General features: G+C 60.1%; 4 protein-coding genes across 4 annotated transcripts; all 4 read right to left on the bottom strand.

The window, feature by feature from the left end:
- Positions 1-2,911: 2,911 nt before the first annotated feature.
- On the bottom strand, positions 2,912-5,068 carry LINJ_22_0760 (conserved hypothetical protein; the record flags this gene model as incomplete). Its single annotated transcript, XM_001465571.1, has 1 exon — positions 2,912-5,068. The coding sequence occupies one exon, from the start codon at positions 5,066-5,068 to the stop codon at positions 2,912-2,914; it is 2,157 nt and encodes a 718-aa protein (XP_001465608.1).
- Positions 5,069-6,630: 1,562 nt separating this feature from the next.
- On the bottom strand, positions 6,631-9,285 carry LINJ_22_0750 (conserved hypothetical protein; the record flags this gene model as incomplete). Its single annotated transcript, XM_001465570.1, has 1 exon — positions 6,631-9,285. One exon carries the CDS (start codon positions 9,283-9,285, stop codon positions 6,631-6,633), a length of 2,655 nt encoding a protein of 884 aa, XP_001465607.1.
- A 2,554-nt stretch (positions 9,286-11,839) lies between these two features.
- LINJ_22_0740 (conserved hypothetical protein) lies at positions 11,840-13,501 on the bottom strand (the record flags this gene model as incomplete). The annotated part of the gene is made up of 1 exon (XM_001465569.1): positions 11,840-13,501. One exon carries the CDS (start codon positions 13,499-13,501, stop codon positions 11,840-11,842), a length of 1,662 nt encoding a protein of 553 aa, XP_001465606.1.
- A 1,959-nt stretch (positions 13,502-15,460) lies between these two features.
- On the bottom strand, positions 15,461-18,253 carry LINJ_22_0730 (conserved hypothetical protein; the record flags this gene model as incomplete). The annotated part of the gene is made up of 1 exon (XM_001465568.1): positions 15,461-18,253. One exon carries the CDS (start codon positions 18,251-18,253, stop codon positions 15,461-15,463), a length of 2,793 nt encoding a protein of 930 aa, XP_001465605.1.
- Positions 18,254-20,389: the final 2,136 nt, after the last annotated feature.

Here is a 20,389-nt window from a genome sequence, read left to right as displayed (position 1 = left end):
CACGGATTGGCCACGCCCCTCCACGTATACCTCTGTATTTGGGGCGTGTGTATGTGCCACGGTGTCTGTGTTAATGTGTACGCACTGGAGAGAGAGGGGAAGATAGAATGCGAAGAGAAGCGAACAACGCGTTCTACGATGTAATAGACTTGGCTATGCGTTGACGTCCCCTTGTGTTCTTCTTCCTCTCCTCCGTTTCGATGTCTGCGTGTGCGCGTCGACGTGACTTTGCTGAATGTTTGCTTGCGACGATAAAGACATATGCATATATGTGCTTGCATACGTCGTGAGAAGAAAGGGGTGATAAATAATACGAGGGAAAGCAAAACAGCGAGAGTCAAGCGCCACACACCTCACCCGCCCTCCGATACCCACGAACACGCGTAAACGGTGGCGCTGAGTCGGCTCGCACACGCTGTCTGGCAATCTTTTTGAAACCTGACAACACGACCAAGCAAAAAATACAAAGGTACTCGCTTGCACACGTGCACACCTACGACGCGTGCGTGTGTTTCGCTTCTACCTAATGGTCACGAGCGGCGCTTACAGAGCGGCCAACAACACAATGGGGAGAGACAGAGAGATGCACACAAACAACACGAAACACGCGCGCACGGTAAAGCAAAGGAAATATATATATATATATGTATATATATGTGCGAAAGAGAAGGGAGGCAAGCGTGCGAGGCAATCAGTGACTCGTCTCTAGACACGTTCTGATGGCTGTTGCCTACCGCTCTGCTAACTCTCAAGTCTGCGTATCTTTCTGTGCGCCGTCGTCCTCTGTGCGTGCGCGCATATATGTATTTCGTATTTGTTGCTCTCTAAGTTATCGGACAAGGTCCGAGTCTGCTTGCGAATGTGAAAGAAAGGAGTGGAGAGAGAGTTTGTGTATGTGTGATGGCAGAGGCTACACGCGCATTATTCGCTTACAACGCGCGCGCGCCAGATGGACAGAGAGCTAGAGAGAGAAGAGTGTGCTCGTGTTCGCATGCATGCATACATACACAAGCGCACATGCACGCATCGATAGCCCGTAAGAGAATATGCTTCAGTCGAAAGACAAAACACACACCGCACGGAGGGAGAGACGAGAGACTGAAGCGACAAAAACACGCACCCAGCAACAACAACAAAATAACGACCAAGTCGAGATACCAACAAGCAACAGCAACAAAGGAAATATCGTCTCTCTCTCTGTGCGTGTGTGTGTGTGTGTGCCCTGGTATGTGCGACGTCGTATCCGTAAGCAAGGAGACCACGCGGTACGCAGAGGCAAGAGAAACAGAGAGAGAAGGGGGTGGGGGAGGAGGCCAATCACACACAATAGATATAGTGGAAGGAAGTGGGAGGGGAGGGGGAGGGGGAGGGGGCAGAGCAAGGGGTAACACGAGCAGCCAAGGAAGGACGAGCCAAATCAATGGGACAAAGCACACGCAAACATACGCACACCATGTGCGATGCCGAAAACAAAAACAAAACCAAAAAAAAAAACACACAACAACGAGGAAATAGCTGGTGAGGAGGGGCAGTGGGTGGTAAGGCCTCCCCCTTGGGGGTTTGGGGGGAGGGAGGGGTGGAGAGGAATGGAGAGAGGGGGAATGGGGGGGGGATGGTAGGTAGGAGAGGGAAGAAGGCAGACGGTGGGCGGAAGATGAGTGACGCTTTTTCTTTACTTTGCCGCTGTGCCGTCGTGGTGGATGTGCTGCACTCTATCCTTGTCCGTTGACCTCTCTTGACGTAGCTCCGCCGATGAAGGAAGAAACAAAAACGAACTTCGGAAGATGGAGAAGGTAGAGCAAGAGAAGTGGTCGCGTGCTATATATATATATATACATATATATGCGTATACATGTATGAGGTGCTCAGCCACGAGAGTACCAGCGATGCTCACGCGTGTTGTATGTGTGTGTACGTGCCCGAAGGGTGCGCGACGGAGAAGCGGATAAACCGAACAGGTGAGAGGTGCAGATATTGTGCGCAAGGACAGGTAAGGAAAAGTGGGAGGGGCCGACAGCAAGCAAAATAACTCAAGAACATCGTAGGTCAGACGCACGCACGTGGCGGCACGCGTGCACCCACAAACGCCAATGTGAAGAGAGGCACAATGTATATATGCACACAACAACAACGCATGTCCTCCGCGTCGCCGATTCTATGCATCCCAGAACCGTGGCAACGAGCCGCAGGGTGCCTGTGTGCGTGTGTGTGTGGGCGCATCTGGGTGGGCTTGCGAACGTAAGCGTAGGAACTCTCGTTGACGCCATCCGCCTTACCTCTTGATGCGCCTTCTGTCCATCGTCTTCCGTTTCGACAGAATTCGAAAACTCTGGCACTCCACGCCCCACCAAAACACTCTCGTGCGCTTACCGCCATACTCGTGTCTATGTCAGTGTGTATAGTGCCGCTGGCGAGCAGCACCACTTCATCTTTCACCCAGCGGCGCATCACCAAGGCCTACGCTGATGGGCCAACAACAATAACCATACAGAGACGCACCACAGAAGATAATCGCGTCGTTTATATGCATGCCGTCCACACCCACATACATCAGCATCTACATACAGACAGACACAGCAGCATCTGCGCGCACGTGCACGCGCGTAAAACGTGGATTGCCCCATAGCGAACCACAAGAAACACCGGCACTTGCAAAATGGCGGCGGCGAGGGCAAAGCCGAGAGGGACGGGCATCGACCCGCACCGAGCAGCCACACGGAGGGAGAGGAAGCGATGGAGAGGGGGGAGGCGAGTGGGGAGCGGGGGGGGGACGATGCACTGGCGGAGGGCTGCCAGGAGGGAGGGGATGGGGGCACAGGGAAGCAGCCTCACCCAAAGGCCAGGAGCGGTAGCCGTCGCGACCGCAGCGATGAGCGTCGCCCCGTGCTGCAGGCACACACGCACGCGCTCTTCAAAGCTGCACCGTCCCACGCACCAGGCCAGCCAACTGGCTCAGGAAGCCCTCCAGGTCGTCCTGCTCCATGCAAAGCATCTCCACCTCGCATGGCGTCACCTGGAAGCGGTACTTGCTCTCGCCGCTGCCGCTGCCGTTGCTGCCATCCGCGCTCACCTCGCGCGCAGCAGCAGCGTCCGCCTCCGCCTCCAGAGCAGCAACAACGCCACGCACACGCGCCACCTGCGCCTCGCTCAGCTCGCGGTGCACCACACACCCAGCAGCAGAACCAGCCGCAGAGTACTGCGCCGCGCAAGCCGCCTCCACACGGCCGCCCACGCCCGCACCCGCAGCACAGCCATCGGCACCAGCACCGCTGCCGCGCCGCGAGTGCGCCACGTCGCCGTAGTACAGGCCCAGCATCTGCACAAGTGTCTCCATCTCCATGTAGTCCAACCGCAGCCGCACACTGAAGCGACCCGGCCGGATCAGCGCAGGGTCCAGCCACTCCGGATGCTCCGTGATCATCACAACCATCCGCCCAGGCATGTCCACCACGCCGTCCAGCACGTTCAGCAGCCCCGACAGGTCCAGCTTGTCCTTGCTATCCCCGAGCAGCACGTCGTTCATTCCGAGCAGGTGCCCGCCAGCAACCTTCGCGCCCGCTTCACATGCTGCCGCCGCCGTCTCCTCCATCTTCTGCCGCCGCCCGTCCGTGCTCCTGCCGCCACCGCGGTCCACCGCTGACGCGCCGTCATTCTTCGATGCGTCGCTACCCATAATCTTCAGCAGCAGCGCAAGCGGCAGCGTGTTGTCCTCCACGCGCATCACCGGCCGCGACGACGACGTGTCCATCTCGATCACGCAGTTCGTCAGCGGGGCCTCGCGCCACCCCGCGCGCGCAGTCAGCCGAGCAGCAGCACGGCGCTGCACCACGCGGCGCGCAGCACGCGCGCACACAACAGAGTCCGCCGCGTCCACGTCGTCGAACAAGAAGATCACGTCCTCCATGCGCAGCTTCTGCACGCTGTCCCCCTCCTCCGACTGGTACTCGCGCGCAAAGAAGATTTCGTACAGCTGCTGGTTCGTGCGCAGCTTCGACAGCGGCACAGACACGATGTGCCGCCCGGTGTGCGCCGCGAGCGCCTTCACGAACGCGTGCCGCCCCGTCCCCGGCGGCCCGTATACAAGGAACCCCAGCCTCTGCGGGAACCCCTCCACGGCGAACCGGCCGCGCCGCTGCATAAATTGATTGATCAGCGTCAGCGTCGCGTCGCGCTGCGGGAAGAATAGCGTGTCGAAGCCCTTGTTGCTGCGCAGCACATACTGGTTGAAGAACACCTTGTCGTCAGACTCGCCCCCGTACGCGAAGAACCACCGCAGTGCGTCGTCCTCTTTGCCCGGTGCCCCCTCCGCGAACACCTCCAGCGCGCGTTGCACGAATTCGTCCAGCTTCGCTGCAGATCCGGGGGCGGCGCGGCAGCGCAACGACAGGGTGCGGCGTGTCCATGGAATGCTATAATGAGCTACGGCCAGCGGCTCTTCTTTGAAATAGAGTTCGATGTCGTCGGACATTACAGGAGTCCACGACTTGTGCGGTATCTTTATCAGGCGAAGGCGTTCGAGCTGCGTCTCTGTGAGGACGTCCGCTGGGTTGCTTCTGTTGGTCTTACTCGGTCCAACGTAGAACGGCGACCGGGCGTTTACGTAAGCGTGCCAGGGGCGATAGGGATCGAGCAACGCAACCAGGTGGGCGCTTTGGAAGAAGAAACGCGACGGCAGTGGCTTCTGGCGCCAGAGGTGGTGGCACACGTACATGAGCACCGCGTTCTGTAGAAGAATGTTGTGGTTCGGCACTTCGACGAAAAAAAACGGCGGCAGCTGGACGATGATGTTACGCTTGATGTATGGGAGTCCTACAACCGTGCCGAGGGTCACACTGCTTCCCATGATCCAGCTCTCCAAGAGCGGCCGCACGACCCGAAGCAGCCCAACGAAAAGGGGATACCCGATGAAAAGAACGTACACGAACATTACCGGAACTGACTGCACGAGGGAGCCAATATGGTTTGAGAGGTATTGCACCGCATAGTTGCCAAGGCGCCCCGGCATGTGAGCGGGTGGGACCGAGCTGAATGCATCCACGACATCGCCGACGGTGCCGGGGCTCGTCATGTTTTCTCTTCGTTCGCTACGTTAATAAGTGAAGGCACGGTGTGTGTGCGAGCTTCTTGGCTATCTTAAAAAATGCACACGATTGCGCGATCAAGGAGGGGGGCTGCCGCGCGCGGCTGGTCCCGCTTAAGCAGCGCCTCGTCGTCGGGCAGAGCGCACTACCGTATGTGCACACACGACGACACCGGGGGCACACCCTTTTCAATTCCGCTGTTACTCGCGTGTTTCAGCGCCGAGCGCCGCGATCAATGCTTCACTCGGCACCACACGCAGGCGGTGGTGGTGATGGTGATGAAGGAGGGCGAGATCCACACGCGCGCACACATAGAGAGTTGAGGCGATGAATGCCGGTTGTGTGGCCGCGTGTGACGAGCGCCTCAACGGGAGGTAACGGAGCTGTGTAGCTTGAGAGAAGACGTCTTTCATGACGAGGTAAATCTTCTTTCCTCTTCGCGCAGAAGCAGCACCGAAGGCGGGCCGTGGACGCGCACGCACGCACAGCGTCCAGCTCCCTCCCGTCTCCGTGGTATCTGGTCGTTTTTTGTCTTTTGCCTGGGTGGTTGCGTGGGTGGTGGTGGTGGTGGGGGGAGGGGGGAGATTTCGTTTTCGCCGGTGGTCTACCTAGCTGCGCGCTGGTGCGGTTTGTGTGCGTGCGTGTGCGTGTATGGGGCGGCGGCGGGGGAGTGTAGGGCGAGTCGACGCACTTCGCAGCGTCGCTTTCCTTTTGGCTGGCCACACACCGGCGAGGAGCTCAGAGCGGCAGCCACGGCATCGCTTGCTCGCCCCACAGCAGACGCACAAACGCAAACACAGACACACACGCGTAAACATGTCGGGCGAGAGAGTGAGTCGAAAAGATGAAGGCAGTCCGAGAGCATAGGGTCAACAGAAGCGGGGCAAATGGCGAAGATGTGTGCAAAGGCGCTCTTCATCGCCGCGGATGCGTGAACAGCGCGACCATGTGTAGGTGCGCAAAGGAGGAGCGGGCTTGGCGCCCTCATGGGTGCCGTTCGATCGGTTTGCGAACGACGCGCGCATCTCCACACATTTTGCGAGCACGCAAGCCCCACCTGCAGCGCCCCTCTCCTTTCTTCTGCTTTGGGGATGGGGGTGGGGAGTATCACGAGAGAAACGCAGAGAGACACGTCGGGGGACGGCACCTCTCACCCCTCTTTCGGCGCGTACCTCGGCGCTTTATGTTTCTCCACTTTCTCTATCTCGCATGTGCTGCCCCCGCCCCGGACACCCTCCTTAGAGGGCTGTTACTCTCCCCTCCTGCTGCCGTGCCGCGAGTCGGAGAATCGTCGCGTGCGGCAGCAATGATGAGCGCGCGCTTTCAGCCCAAGACGCACACGCACACGCACACACTGAAAAGCCGCTGCCCCTCCCACTCAGAGGCATCAAACACAAACGCATGCGCACGCGTCTTTGTGTCTCTTGTCGATGCGATGTCTTTTTTTTTTCTTTCCGAAGCCGCGGCAATGCCTTGACGTGCTATGATATCAGCAGATACATGCTACATGGATACACCGACAGAAAAGCGCACGCCACCACGGATCCTCTCACTCGAGCTGTTGCATGCAGTGGAAGAACTGCTGGACGGCGTTCCGCTTCGGCTCGTCAAAACGAGGCAGTTGCTGGGCAAAAAACGCCTCCTTCAGCGTGCACAGTCGGGCGAACTCGGCGGGCGACAGCGAGTCAGAGCCGTCGTCGTCCAGCAGAGCACGAAACAGCGACCGCTCAGCCTCGCTCAGCTGCGTCACAGTGCCGAGCATGACAAGCACGCGGTCGACTTGATTCCACGTGAGCGCCGTGGGCCGCACCAGCGACGCCTTCAAATGACGGGAAGCCGCACGCCCCTCGCCCACGCTCTTGCCATCCGCTGCATCCGCCGTCGTAACGTCCGCTGGACTGAAGGGGCTACGATCTGCGACATTGCGACCGTCATCCTGCGAGGCCGTTACTTCTGCTGTTGCTGGCAGTGGCGCCCCATCGACTGCCGCGCCCTCGGCGGCTCTCGACGTGTAATGCAGGACGCTCAGCCTCACCATTTCCGGGATCGCCTGCGTGGCCGCCTCCAGCGCTTCGTCGGGGATGGCACCACCTCGCAGCGTCTCCTCGGGCACCGGCGGCATGGCGTCTAAGGCGAGCCGCAGGGCCGCCAAAATCCTGTCGGACTCTCGTATCACGTCGAGCATCTTCTGATAAAAGTGCCACGTCACGACAGTTTCGTCAGCCTGCTGCTGCCGCTCCTGCAGCGCTGGATGCTCCGCTTTCACGGTCCTTCGGACGTCCCCGCGGAGGAGGCGACGGCAATCGTCCAGAGAAATGGTGCCGGTGTTGGCTGGGTCGCAAAGGCCGAACTCGATGGCACGCAGCTGCGAACGGAGGTAGTCCAGACGGTACACTAAGGTGGGATACGAGACCATATGCAGCAGCGAATCCTCCTGCGCCGCCAACTGTAGCTGAGACAGGCGGGATGGAGCCGCAGTGGCAGCGATGGCGGCCGGCTCAGTTATAGAGGCTACCGCGAGGGTGCCGCACGCAGCGTCGCAGCTGGCTGGTGCGCAAGACGGGTAGGGTGTCCACACCTTGCTGAGAAGGCAGCGCCAAGTGTCGCCCCACTTTTGCCACCAGGCCAAGTGGCTGATGTCTGGCAGCTGCGAAACAGCGCGAGGCGAGGGCAACATCCCGCCGGCAGTGTCGTTCGTTGCCGAGCCTACAACCGCTGCGGCACCCTGGACCGCATTGCTGGTCAAGACCGAAGCGGCGAGGGCGGCTTTGCGGTCATAATTCGTCGATCCGGGCGCGGCGCTGACTTGCAGTGGCAAAGGACCGAAGAGCAACGGCCGCATGAGCTCCGATGAAATCTCAAAATTCAGGCAATCCTTCTGACTCCGCTGCTCTTGCTCACTGCGCCGCGACGTACCTGCGCGCCTCGCAGTGGTTGGGCGGGGCGCTGAAGCGACCGCTGGCGTGGCTGCCTCGGGGGTCGGTGGAACGCATGGGGCCAAGTGCGGTGCCCTTGCTGTAGTAATGGTCTGAGGTGTTGCCGAGGCGAACGCCGAGGAGGGCGAGGCCGCTGCGGCGGCCCCTCTACGGCCACCAGCGCCGCTCGTTGCGGCAGCGTAGCGCACCTGCACCGCCGGATCCACCATGATCGTGTTCAGGAGGTGACAAAACTCCCACTCGCTCAGGCGGCCGCTGTCTTCCAAGTCGAACACGCTGAAGGCGCGCTTCAGCGTTTGCTGTGGTGTGGACAGGAAGGTGAAGAGCACAACGAATTCAGCATATCCAATGAAGTTGTTTCCGTTGAGATCGACCCAGTGGAAGAGCTGCACGAAGCGCTGCTGCACAGCTCGAGGTAGCTGCTGCAGCCAGGACGAGTGACACCGTGACTGGCCTCGGCCGCCGATAGCCTTCGCGCAGAAAGGGTTGACAGAGATATCAGCAGTGCCAGAGAAAGTCGTCGAGGGGCTCTTGTGTGTCACCGCACCACTGTCGCTTGCGGCGCCAGAGCCCGTGCGACGCCACCCTACGTCAGCGTCGCCGTCGTTAGGCAATAAGAGCATGCAGCGCACAAATCCCTCGAGGCTAAGAACAAGCTCTCCTGTTGCCGGGTCGCGCTTCGCGTAGTGCAGGAAGCGATCCTTCAGCTTGTGCGGCGCCGCGCGAAGCACCGCGGTCCTCTCGTTGAGGACCGACTGTGTAGACGCACATAACGTCACTTCGGCGTCAGTGGCAAAATCGGCAACGTGCTTTTCCACCTCGGCGGCGCCACTAAGATCACGACCGGCACACTGGACAACGGCGTCGCCGCTGCAAACCGGCGAGCGATGTGATAGCCCTGCTGTAGTGGCGTTGGCAGCCGCATGTGCACCTGCGGCTGCTACCGCCGCAGCCGTCGCCGTCCCTTCCATCAGCGCTCGCGTTGACAAGTCCAGCAGCTCACACGCACACCTGTAGAGGGATGAAAGACCTTCCGTCACAGAAGCAACGCTCGCCTGCCTGCTGGCAGCGTCCATGGCATCCTCCTCGGCTGGGCTGCCGTTACTGCTGCCGCTATGAAAGCCGGACGCCGAGCGGCGCGCGGCATAGAAAGGTAGACGCGACGGTGGCGCAGCGGGCGTCTGGCCAGAAAAGCAAAGGTATGGGGCGGTGCTCACGCCGGCTGCCACGCCAGCGGAGAGGATGAGCGCACATCGAATATGCGACATCGCAGGCGCGCATACCCTGCACTTCGGTTGCCAATGGCCGGCCGGCAGATCAATGCAGAAGCCCCCTTTCTGTTTGGAGATCTCCTGGTATGTGTGCTGGGGTGAGATGCACACATGTGCAGTAGGGAAGAAGGAGGTGGGGAGGGAGTGGGGTGGCAGTGGAGAAGAAGCATGTAGGAGAGCTTATCAATGAGAGCACGTGCCGAGAGTGGGGTGGCCGTACGAAGCAAGCAAAGGAAAGGCACATCAAGCGCACGCGCCAAAAAGAAGACAGCGACAGCACTGCCACAGGCCCAAGGGAGCATCCAGCACGTGATCCGACACGAGCCGTGCGGCTTTGTGCGTGCGCGTGCCCCTTTTCCACTTTGGCGTGGCCTTCCGAGGGAGAGCAACAGCGAAAAGCGCCAAGGAGTTCCGTATCCGCCCACCCCATCAGAAGACGGCAAAAAAAAATCGAGAGGCAGCGGGAGGGGAGAGAAACAGAGCGAGAGCGTTGCCAGTGTCCAGTGACACCACCGGCGCACACTCCGAGACACGCGTGCATGGGCCCTCTACGACTATCTTTCGCTCTCCCTCTCTTTTCCTTCTCCGTATGATCGTATGGGAGCACTCACGTGTGTGTGTGGCCTCTAATTCGATCCACTCCCCCGACCATCAACTCGTCAAACTCCCGGTTGCCCCGCCCCGCCCGAGGACCTTCACCGTCCCCCTCGCCCCTCCCTTTTATTTTTTTATATAAGAATCGCTCTCGCCAACGAACGACATTTTGCCGTCAACAACGATCTCTTTCTTGTTACGATGGACCTGCTGCCATGCTGTTCACTCGTGTTGACGACCGCAGCACTTGGCCGCCCATGTCCGCACCATCTTGTCGGCGGTGCTGTTGGCTGATGCAAGTCAACGACCAGGCATGCTCTACAGGCACAGGCGTGTGCACATGCGCTCATAAAAGACGAGACGACGCAAAAGACACGGAGGAGAGGTAGCAGAAAGCGGAACAAAAAACCACAACAAGTGCAGCGTAGGTGTTCGTTTGGATTTCTCTGCGCATTCTGGCACGAATGTGTTGAGCTCCGTGGCGCTCTTCTCTTAGACAAAAAAGAGAAGCGAATCAGGCACGTATCTGTGAATATGACTGGGCGGAGGGGTTTCCCGGCGTGCACCCCCTGACACATCGGTCGCACTCCCTCCTACGTACAGCAAGCGTGCCAGAAAGCTGGAGCAACAGCGGCAAGGCAAACCATACAAAGCACAACCGTCAAACCAGCAGGCGAAGGCGGCGTTTGCACGCGCGCCGAGCGAGAGAGAGAGCGAGAGCGCACGCTTACGTGATCTGTTTTCGTGTTTTGATGTTTTCGTCGGGAAGGAAACCATTCGCGGGGTTACTCTGGCGCCACGCCATCCACGACCTGACCGCCGACATCAGCAGCGATGCATCGCTCTGAATTCCCCTACACGTCGTAGGTGCTTGGCCCTGTCACCACCAAAATTGGCCCGGCATTTGGCAGGGATAAGGAGGCAGGAGGCGAGCGTCGAGAAGAGCAGCACGCATCCCTCACCCACCCACCCACCCCCGCTAAAAGAGGCAGAGGGAGCAAGGCAAGCCTAGAGGGCCCATAGCCGACACCCACCCACCCCCAGCAAACGCGAGTACGGAGGACAGGGGTGTGTCGTGCGGAATGCAGAGGCGATGTGAGCGCGCGCAGATGGCACTCAAACAAGAATACAAACACCACAGTAAACGGGGGATGAGGAGGAGTGGGGGTGGGGAAGAGGGATGAAGAGCACCGGGCGAGAGGGCGAGAGGCAGAGGGTGGAGACGTGTCCGCATATCTAGGTATCTATATCTGTATGTATGCAGGCATACAGAGAGGGATTCAGTGGAGGTGAGCTATCATGAGAGAGAGAGTGCGCACGAAGGAATGAGGCGAAGGTGTGACGATGGCGATCTGAAAGAGGGAGCGCCGCGCGATCTGCGATGGAGGCGGTGGGGATGAGTGTCTCTTTGCGTTGGCACCTCCACGTGGCTTAGCGCACGCGGTGCTGATGAAAACGGCGACAGGGGAGAAAGAGAGTACCTTGCACAAGAAGGGAAGAGGAGAGGGCGAAGGAGCGGCGGTAGGAAGAGTGGTGCGAGGGGGTGAGGTGGGAAAGCCAGACACGAAATCGAAAACCATCGAATTCTACGCTTGACACGGACACGGTCAGACATGCGCGTGATCGTATGGCAAGCCGGTTGCCTTCAAAGTGAGCTGGTGCGCCAGCTGCTATGCACGAAAGAAAAAAAAGAAGAGATCCTCGTTGTCTGCCACCGTGTTGACGTGGAGAACGGGCTTGTATTCCTGCATGCGTGTCTATGCGCACAAGCGTAGCCTGCGCAATCAAGGCTGCCAGGTTTTCGAGGTGGCTATCTCATTACCTTCTGTTGCTGTGCTAACGCTACTTCACTTGTTCGCGTGTGTCTTTTCTGTCACACAGACCCAGACTTGCACAGGCGCACAGTCGACGCGGCAACCGCGACCCTTCTTCCTCCTGCCCCCCTGCGCCTTGATCACTACGCGGCCATGGTGGAAGTGGCGCACGCTGGGCAAAAGAAGGGCGAAGTCCTCGCAAGAGCGTGGTGCTCCACAAATATGGTCAGCTCTCGCACCGCCTGCAGCAGTTGCGTCGCGTGTTCGTTGTTCAGCAGGTGCGCGATCCGGTTGCGCTCCACCCGCTCCATCGACCGGCGCATGTGCACCTCGCCACCAGAGAATAGCCCAAGCTTCCAGTTTGCTGTGCCCATTGTGATATCCACGTAGTCCTGCCGCACCGCCATGAAGTTACGCTCCTGCTGCAGGTGGCGCACCACCATGGTGTGCAGATTCTTGCGAAGGTCGGATGGAATAATAAAGCCTGCTGCCGTGGTCGATGGCGACGACGCCGCAGCAGAGGTGTCGTAGTCGCTGCAGACGTAGGAAAGCAGCTCCAGCGCGTTCTGCCGGGTGCGGGCCAGCGCTCGCCACCGGTCCACTTCTTCGGCAATGACGCGGCCCTGCAGAAGCCGCACATCAGCCGGCAGCGCGTTTTGAAGGCCAAGGTAGACGGCGGGTGACCAGCCCTGCTGCGCTGGTGCCAGCGGCCCCTCTCGCGGCATGGCGGTCGACGCTGCACAGCTCCGACCATTGCGCTGGTGCGGATCGAGGCTGTGCTGCCAGAACAGCGCAACGAGGTACCACAGCGCACACAGGAGCTCGGCGAGTTGACGCTGCTCTTCCGGCACCTGGTGAGCTTTTGTATCGACGGTGCTCGCGCTGTCCACCGCCTCGTTCGGCGGCTCTGCCTCCATCTCCGCTTTCAGTTCGGCCAGAAGCTCAAACTCACGATCCAGCACCGTCATCTCAGGCAGCCCTGTCGCACGCGTGGCGCCAGGATTTGGTGCCACAAACTGAGCCACGAGGTAGTCGCGCAGTGCGCGCGGAATAGAAAGGAGAGACGACAGCGCGGGCAGTGAGTCACTCGATTCAAGGAGAGCACCGGCAGACGACGGCTGGTGCTGCGGCTGCGGCACAGCGGGCACTGGAGCAGTGGCTGTGACCGAATAGCAAGTAGACGCAAGAGCCTTGCTTGACGCTCGCTCCGCGGCCCAGTAGTGTTCCAGCTTAGTAAGGCACATCTGAAGCACCGCAACGCCCATCTCACGCTGCGCCAAAACGTCGTCGTCGCTCTTCACCGACGGCACTACAGGCGCGTTGAGTGAGACAGTCGGTGGTGTGCTGGCTGACGCACCCGACCTTACATTGAGCTCGTCACTCGCTTCAGCGGCGGACGAGCCGTTAGAGGTGTGTACAGCTCCGACCAGCTTCGATGCCTGCACCATATCCTCCCGGGGGCGCTTCTGGCCTGCCGTAGTGCTGCTGAGCGTTCCTTGCTGCTCTTGCTGCTGCTGCTGCTGCTGCAAGATTTGCACGCTCTGCAGAGCGGCTGCGTACGGATCATAGGTGGTGCTGCCGGATCCACCATTGCCGCTGCTGCCACCGCCACCGTTAGGAGCTGCATGTGCTGTGTTAGTGGGTGTAGCACTCTTGTGGGCCGCTGTAGCGCTTCCAGCAAGGGCTTGCGTGTGTGCCGAGGCGTTGGCAGCTGCCGCGGCCGCTGCAGCCGGTCCATCTGAGGCTCCTTGACGCTGCTCTTGTTTCTTCTTCTTCAGCAGTCCTTGCAGTCCTTCGAAGCTCATCTTGGTAACAGTGAGACGCCAACTGGGAAAACGCAATGAATCTTGCGTGCGTGCGTGGTGTGTGGTAACTCTCCGTGTTGTCGTCTGGGGGCGTTTTGCTTGCGCCCGGTCGCAGTGGGCGCTTGCGGTAGCGGCAGCTGCTGTGCTCCCGCGCTGGCCGGTGGCGCGGGAGCAAGGCGTGGTAGTGCGGTGTGCGCGTGCAACGCAGATTGGTTGACGCAGAGCAGGCGAGTTTTACCACGAAGGTGTTGTGCGCCAACGGCGATGACGTGGGCGGGAGCAGTGCGGGCTAAGCGAGAGGCGCACACCAAAACACGAGGACAAGAAAAACAAAGCGAGCGAGCCGAGTCGTTCAGAGAGGGACGCGCAGGGCACGCACCGCGACCACCGCGAGTGAGCGGGAGCCGAGCTCGCGGCCAAAATGCGAAGAGCGAGAAGGGAGGATGAAAAGGGGAGAGAGGGAGGGAAGGAGGGGGAGGGGGTGAGGGGAATGCGAGACGACGAGTCTCTTCGCACAAGTACAAAGGCATTCTCAAACGCGCGTGGCAGTGACAGAGCGTGGCTCAGTGCAGCACACATACACGCAGCGCTAGTGAGGCGGGTAAATGCTACCATCATCGGCGCCCTAAGGGGTGCCACGCTCGCTCTTCGATTCTCATTGTACAGAGTGCATCGCTATGGCAGAGCTTCTCCGCTCGCCTACCGCTGTGTCTAACATTCGCTGCATCCTCATGTGCATGCCTTTGTTTTGTCACTTCATTCAAGCTCGACTCGTTGCGGGCGGCACAGCGTGCGAGGGCAGAGAGAACAAGAGGGGCCGAGCTTCACGCACGCATCCACACGGATGGAAACACTGACGCCTTCGCGACCACCCACCATCGCGACTGCGCGTCCGCATTCGCGCGCGCTGCTTATGCTGTGTGCTGCTTTCACCTCGCAGCTCACCCAACGGAAGGGAGGGAGGGGGGAGAAGCGCATACGAGAGCTTACCCACGCAAAAATGAAAGGGTGTATGTGTGTGTGGTGGGGGCGTAAAACAGAAGCGTAAGAATGTACATGGCGCACAGAGAAACAGACAACGCGCGCACGTGCACACATGCAGACCCCCTTTCCTCGTGCATGTCCATGGGCTGATGTCCTTTTCGCCTGCGCTGTTGATAGGCTTGTTTACATAGTCACCACATCATGTCTGCAGCCGCGCACGAGAGGCAGGGAGGGGAGGGGGGCCGAAGGCGCGCGCGCGAGAGAGAATGGGGCGACGACGCGAATCACCGCCCCCCTCCACCCACCCACCCGCTTGCCACAGCACACAACCACAGCGACGAACACATCTCTAGCGTCAAACCCTACAACACAACTTCAAACAGATACAGATTCATAAAGAAGCCAAGCCACCAGAGAGAGAGGCAGGGAGGAGAAGATAAGCACAGCGGCGGCAGTAGTTAGCCAGCATCACGAACGCTATGATGAGGAGTTTTCAAGGGCGAAAAAAGGGATGCCAAGAGGGGAGGGCGGAGTGGGCACATGAGACGCCGCACACAACAGCGACCACAGCTCAGCTGGTATCCACACCACCCGCCTCCCGCCCCCGTCACTAGACCATTCGTACCGTCCCTATCTCTCCCTCACTCGAGTCTACGCTTTTTCTGTGTTCCCTCGTTCCACTGTTTTATACATGATGGGACCGCAACGACTCACAGGCGAAATGCACAATAAAAAAAGGGACGAACAGCATCACACGCTACTGCAGAAACACGCGCACGCATGCAGCGGAGGAGAACGTGTGACGACACCCGCCTCTCTCCTCCGATGCCTTGGGCGAAACATCCTCAGTGATGCAAACCGTCGAAGTGACGACGCCAGGGAGGGGAAGGCGTGCACACACCCTCCCCGTGCTGCGATACCCTGATTTCTGCATGCGCTGCTGGCCTTTTCCTTCATTGGTGTGCCGTTGATTCGCTAGACGGATGCTGTCGTCTGCCCTTTCCGGGGCTTCGCCTTCTCTTGCGTCAGCTCAGCCGCCTTGATGCGCACGCGGTCGCGCGCTGTCTGGGCGAATTCCCTTGCGATGGGGTTGTACTGCGGGTCCTCGATGAACTGCGCGAACAAGAACTGAATGCGCTTCCGCAGGCTCGCCAGAGACGCCTCCTTGCGGCCACGGTGCAGCAGGTCCGCCTCACGATCGACAAGCTCGCACAGCTCCTGCGTGAGCAGCGAGCTGGCGCTGAACTCCCGCACTGTCCACTTGACGCGCAAGAGGATGTCTAGCCGGGCTGCGGTCGCCGACGGCAGGCCACCAACGGCGTTGTCCATCGTCGGTGTTGCAGCCAGCGCAGACCCGACAGCTGCCGTGTTTGCCCATGGCGACGGTGAGGCGGATGCCGGGCTGCGCACAACGTTCCCTGCCATCGGTCCCACCGACGTCGGAGACGGCGAGGAGCCAAAGCCGCCTTGCGCCTCGCTCGGCGACGATGCAGAGGCTTTCACCGCTGCAACAACGCCGCTAGAGGTGAGACAGAGCCGCTCGTACAAGTCGCGCAGCTCGGCAGCACGTTGTGTTTCGGGGGTGCGCACGTGCACGGTACCCCACTGCTTGGGGGCGGCCATGCGGTTTAGCGTCTGCACAAAACGCCTTTCCTGCCGCGTCTTTCCGACCTCGCGACGGCGCTGATCGAGCTGCTGAAGGAGCTTCAGCTCCGTCTCTGTGAGCGCCAGCAACGCCGCCCTGACCTCAGCCGGCGACAGCGACGGGTCGCACTGGATGCGCGCCGCCTCGTCGGCGCGCCAGTTAAGAACGTCCTGCTTCAAGCGCTCAAAGTCGGCGGCGCTGCGCGGGTCATCGCGGCGCAGCTGTGCAGCGTCCTCCACGGCCATCTGCAGTGCCTCCTCCCGACCCTGGCGTACCCCGGCGCGATGCTGACGCGCTGCCTCAGCCGCCTCCAGCTCAGCGCGGATGCGTCGAGCTTTCCACTGGCGGTACATCTTCTGAATGATAATCGCCATCTCCACCCGCAACGCCTGCAGCTCAGCCGCCGTGAAGTACGGCCGCGCCACCACGATAAAGTCGTGCGCTGCATCCAGGAGCAGGTCAATGCGCGGCGTCTGAACACACACCTCCCGGTGTGTCTGGCAGCTGCGCGAGATGCCGAGGGTCTGCGTCTGGCGAGTGCACCGACTAGTCGACAAGCCCTTTGTCGCAGCGAAGGGGGAGTACTCTAGGTCGAGATGGTAAAGCTGAGTCGCAGCGTGCAGCCTCACGTTCTCCGGGTGACGCTTGTCACGGTACCCGCCGAGATACACCTTCCCTGGAGCCACGGGGCCGTCTTGAAGTATGGCGACAATGGCAAAATTCGGCCGCACCTCGGATGCCCCATCACCTGCGCCGTCACCGCCGCTTCCCCCGTGAGACGCCGGCAGCTGCTGAACGTCTTGAAGGGCCTGCATACGTTGGATCATTTCGTCGTAGCTGTACCCCTGTCTGCGTCCTTCAACGAGGACCTGGGGTGGGACTTCTAGTTTGTGCGGCCGGATGCGGATGCACCGCGCGACATAATTGTCGGGTCCGAGTTTGCAGAGATGCGCCGGCACCGCCATCAGCGACGCCTGTGCTTCCTCATCCTCGCCATTGATGTCGTCGCGCGCGAGCGCCGTTCCGTGAGCGCCGGCGCGGTGCTCTTCCTCGGCCGCTGGGAAGGTGGCAGCAATCCAGATTGGCTCAGCACGATCGTTGGCAGCGCCTTCCGCGGCACCGCCATCGTCACCGGCGCCGCTGCGGCCCGCCATGGCGCTCGTGACATCGCAGTCCAAGAAGAGAGTTTCCATGAAGCGCAGACGTTTGTGTTGGTAGAAGAGCCGAAGGGATTGCGGGTGGACAAGGAGATGATCGGCGATGCCTTCGAAGAGATCCTTCACAACAAGAATCCAGTGCGGTCCTGCGCCGTCTCCTGCGCTGCCGTTCAGCCCCGAAGCAGCTGCTGCCGTAGTTTTTGCGTCGGTTGGACGGTACATGCTAGGGCAGCGCACGGGTACGGTAAGCCGCGTGACGGCCCTCATCGGAAGCAGGGTCACGGTCACCTCAACCGTTCCATGAGGCGCTTGAGGGAGAAAACCCCAGCGCGGCGGAGCTACCGGCTGGTGCTTGGTTGCGTGCGGGGCAGCCGAGGCATTATCGGCGGTTCTTTGACTCTCGCGCGAACCAGCTGCAGCGCGAGCACTAGCACCACCATGGTCGTCACCGCATTGCCCATGCTGTTCTCCCAGGTCCACGTCAGCGTCTACCTGTGTGCCTTGAGTTGGTTGGCGAGTTGCCGCTGCGGTGGTCGCAGAGTTGCGATGCTCTGTTACACTCACGGCCCTTAAAGGGCTGCCGCTATCAGCGCCGGCGACGCCGCCGCTTTCATCTTCCGCTGCCGGTATTTCCTCGTACTCGGGCGATTCGTCGTAGTCGTCGCCGCCGTTGAGAAGGCGGAGGGAGGAGGATGCCGGGCGCGCACGCACATCGTGCGCGACATTGACGGCTAGGTCCTCTTCAGCCGCGTTCAGTTGAGCGTAGTCTGCCTTGCTGTCCTCGCGTTGAGCGGCCCGCGGAGGAGCGACTGCGTGCCCTACCGCGGAGTCACGCCCTGAACTGTCTACCTCGGCCTGAGCAGGCGGCGCTGCCATGGTCTCTGGCACTTCCTGTTCCTCCATACTGCTCTGGTCAGAGAGTGGCGGCTGCGGCTCACCAGTGAATTCGTCAGCGCTGTCGCTCATTGCCGCTCGTGCTTGTCGTTCCTTTCGTATTCCGTTCTGTCTGTTGCCAGGCGTTTGTTATAGGTGATCGTGGTAGCAGCGGAGACGTCGCGGCGCACGCGCGGATGCGGGGCGTTGTCAGATTGTATGCGGATGGTTGGAGTGGAAGCAAAGAAAGGGACGACTACCTGGGGCTTATCAACGCTGGTTTCACGCATGAGACGAGCAATAAGACACCCAGACAGGCCGACAGAGAGAAAGAGACTTGCGGCGAGAACGGAGAGAGCAGCTAAGACAACAGCGCACACACACACACCCTCATAGCACGCTTACACGTGCGTGTGCGGAAGCGTGCCGATGTATACACCTGCTGCTGGCAGCGTCTCTCGCTCTCACAAGCGTGCGTATATGTGTGTCGTTCTCCTTGCCGACAAGAACTGCCTTCACGCGTCGCGTCTTCTTCGCTCTCTGCAGTGCAGAGGCGTGGAGAGAGTGGGAGGGTGTGGTGTGGTGAGCGAGGAGAGAAGCCGAAAGCGGTATGGTGGCATGGAAGAGAGAAGATGCGGACAGTTGTAGCTCGTGAGACATGATGCGCACGACTCTCTCTCTCGCGGGCTTCTGCACACACCGACAGCAGCGGCAAGCGAGAGGCTACGACAACTCGTGGCGGGAGGAGGAGCAGGGGGGGGTCGGTGTGTAGGTGCACTGTATACCAAGAGTGAGCTGTGCCCGTCCATGCAGCCTCGCCCACCACCTTCTGGCCTTGCGACGGAGAGAGAGGGTTAAGTTGGACGCACACGCCCTTCTTCCCCGCGTTCCTTCACGTATCATCGGCCTCGCGCCACGTTCCGTGTTTTGGCTTCTTTGCTTGCTTGTCTCACAAAGAAGGGTGGGGGTAGGGGGTGAAGGGCAAGCCTGTGCGCAAGAAAAGCGGAGAGATGGAGAGGTGGCGTGCGTCAGAGGGGGCCAGCAGCCTCTTTTCCACTGCACCCGTGTTTCTCTTCCCTTCCTTTCTCTTCTCTCTCCTTCGTCATCAGCAGCCTTATCTGCTCCTGCACCAGTCGCTCATTCCCTTGCTGATAGGTGGTGTAGGCTGCTGCGCCGACTGCAGCCGCAGCAGCGAGCCCGCCCACCGCGCGCAGCATCTTCTCGCTGAGGTCGCTTGAGAAGATGTTGTGAGAGGGGGTTGGTGGAATGGCGGAGCGCTAGACGTTGATTTTCCACCTCACCCCGTGCAGGCTGAAGAAGTATTGAGATAAGAATGGCGGCCTCCTCGCTAAGCCATGGGCGTCCTTGTCGGAGTGGAAAAGACGCCAGGATAGGCGTTCGACGCTGCAACGCGTCGTGCGCTTGTCGATGTACGGGTGTGCGCAGGGCACCGTGTATACTCTTCCTTGGCAAGTGGCCGATCACATCGGCGGGAGACGTGCATGTGAAAACGAAGGAGGAGATCGAGGGAAGATGGAGGTGGGCACTGGCCGGTGCCTCTGCAAGACGAACGATGGACAAGCGTACTGGATGATGCACCGGCAAGGTATACCGGCTCCCGGGCCACCATCGGTCGGGCTTCCGTTCTTCTACCTTTTTCAGTCCATCGCAGCGGGAGGAGGGTTAGGGCCGGCCGTGGTCGAGCGCTGAGGGGGACAAACTCACGAACGCATGCGCCAGAACTCATAGAAGGGCTCGGATAGGGATTGTGTACCGCATCACCACCACCCGCTCTTTCTCTGACTGCTTACACGCACTCCTCACCCTTCCCCTCGGGTTACCTGTTGCTCGCTGTTTGCTCGCCTTTCATTTCTTTTTCAGATCAAAGGACGAGGTTAGAGAGACGCCTGGCCAAACACGAGAGAGAGAAATAGCAACAACATAGCGGGGCGCACAACAGCTACTCACGCACCCATACACACCAGACATATCGCCCCGATCACCGTCACTGCCACACGCACTCTCGCGTGCGTGTACACACGATCATGCGCACGCATCACACGCTGCGCCGACACCGCGCCAAATTAAAAAAAAACAGAAAAAGAAGAGAAGACAGCGACGACACACAACAGATAAACAGTGAGGCAATACAGAAGGAAGAGGCAGAGAACACCACAGAGCGCACATGTGCACATCGGCGTAGATACGCGCACAAAAACCGGACGGCAA

This window comes from Leishmania infantum, chromosome 22, assembly GCF_000002875.2.
Source record: "Leishmania infantum JPCM5 genome chromosome 22".
Lineage (NCBI taxonomy): Eukaryota > Euglenozoa > Kinetoplastea > Trypanosomatida > Trypanosomatidae > Leishmania > Leishmania infantum.
This window is presented reverse-complemented; position numbering and strand designations above follow the sequence as displayed.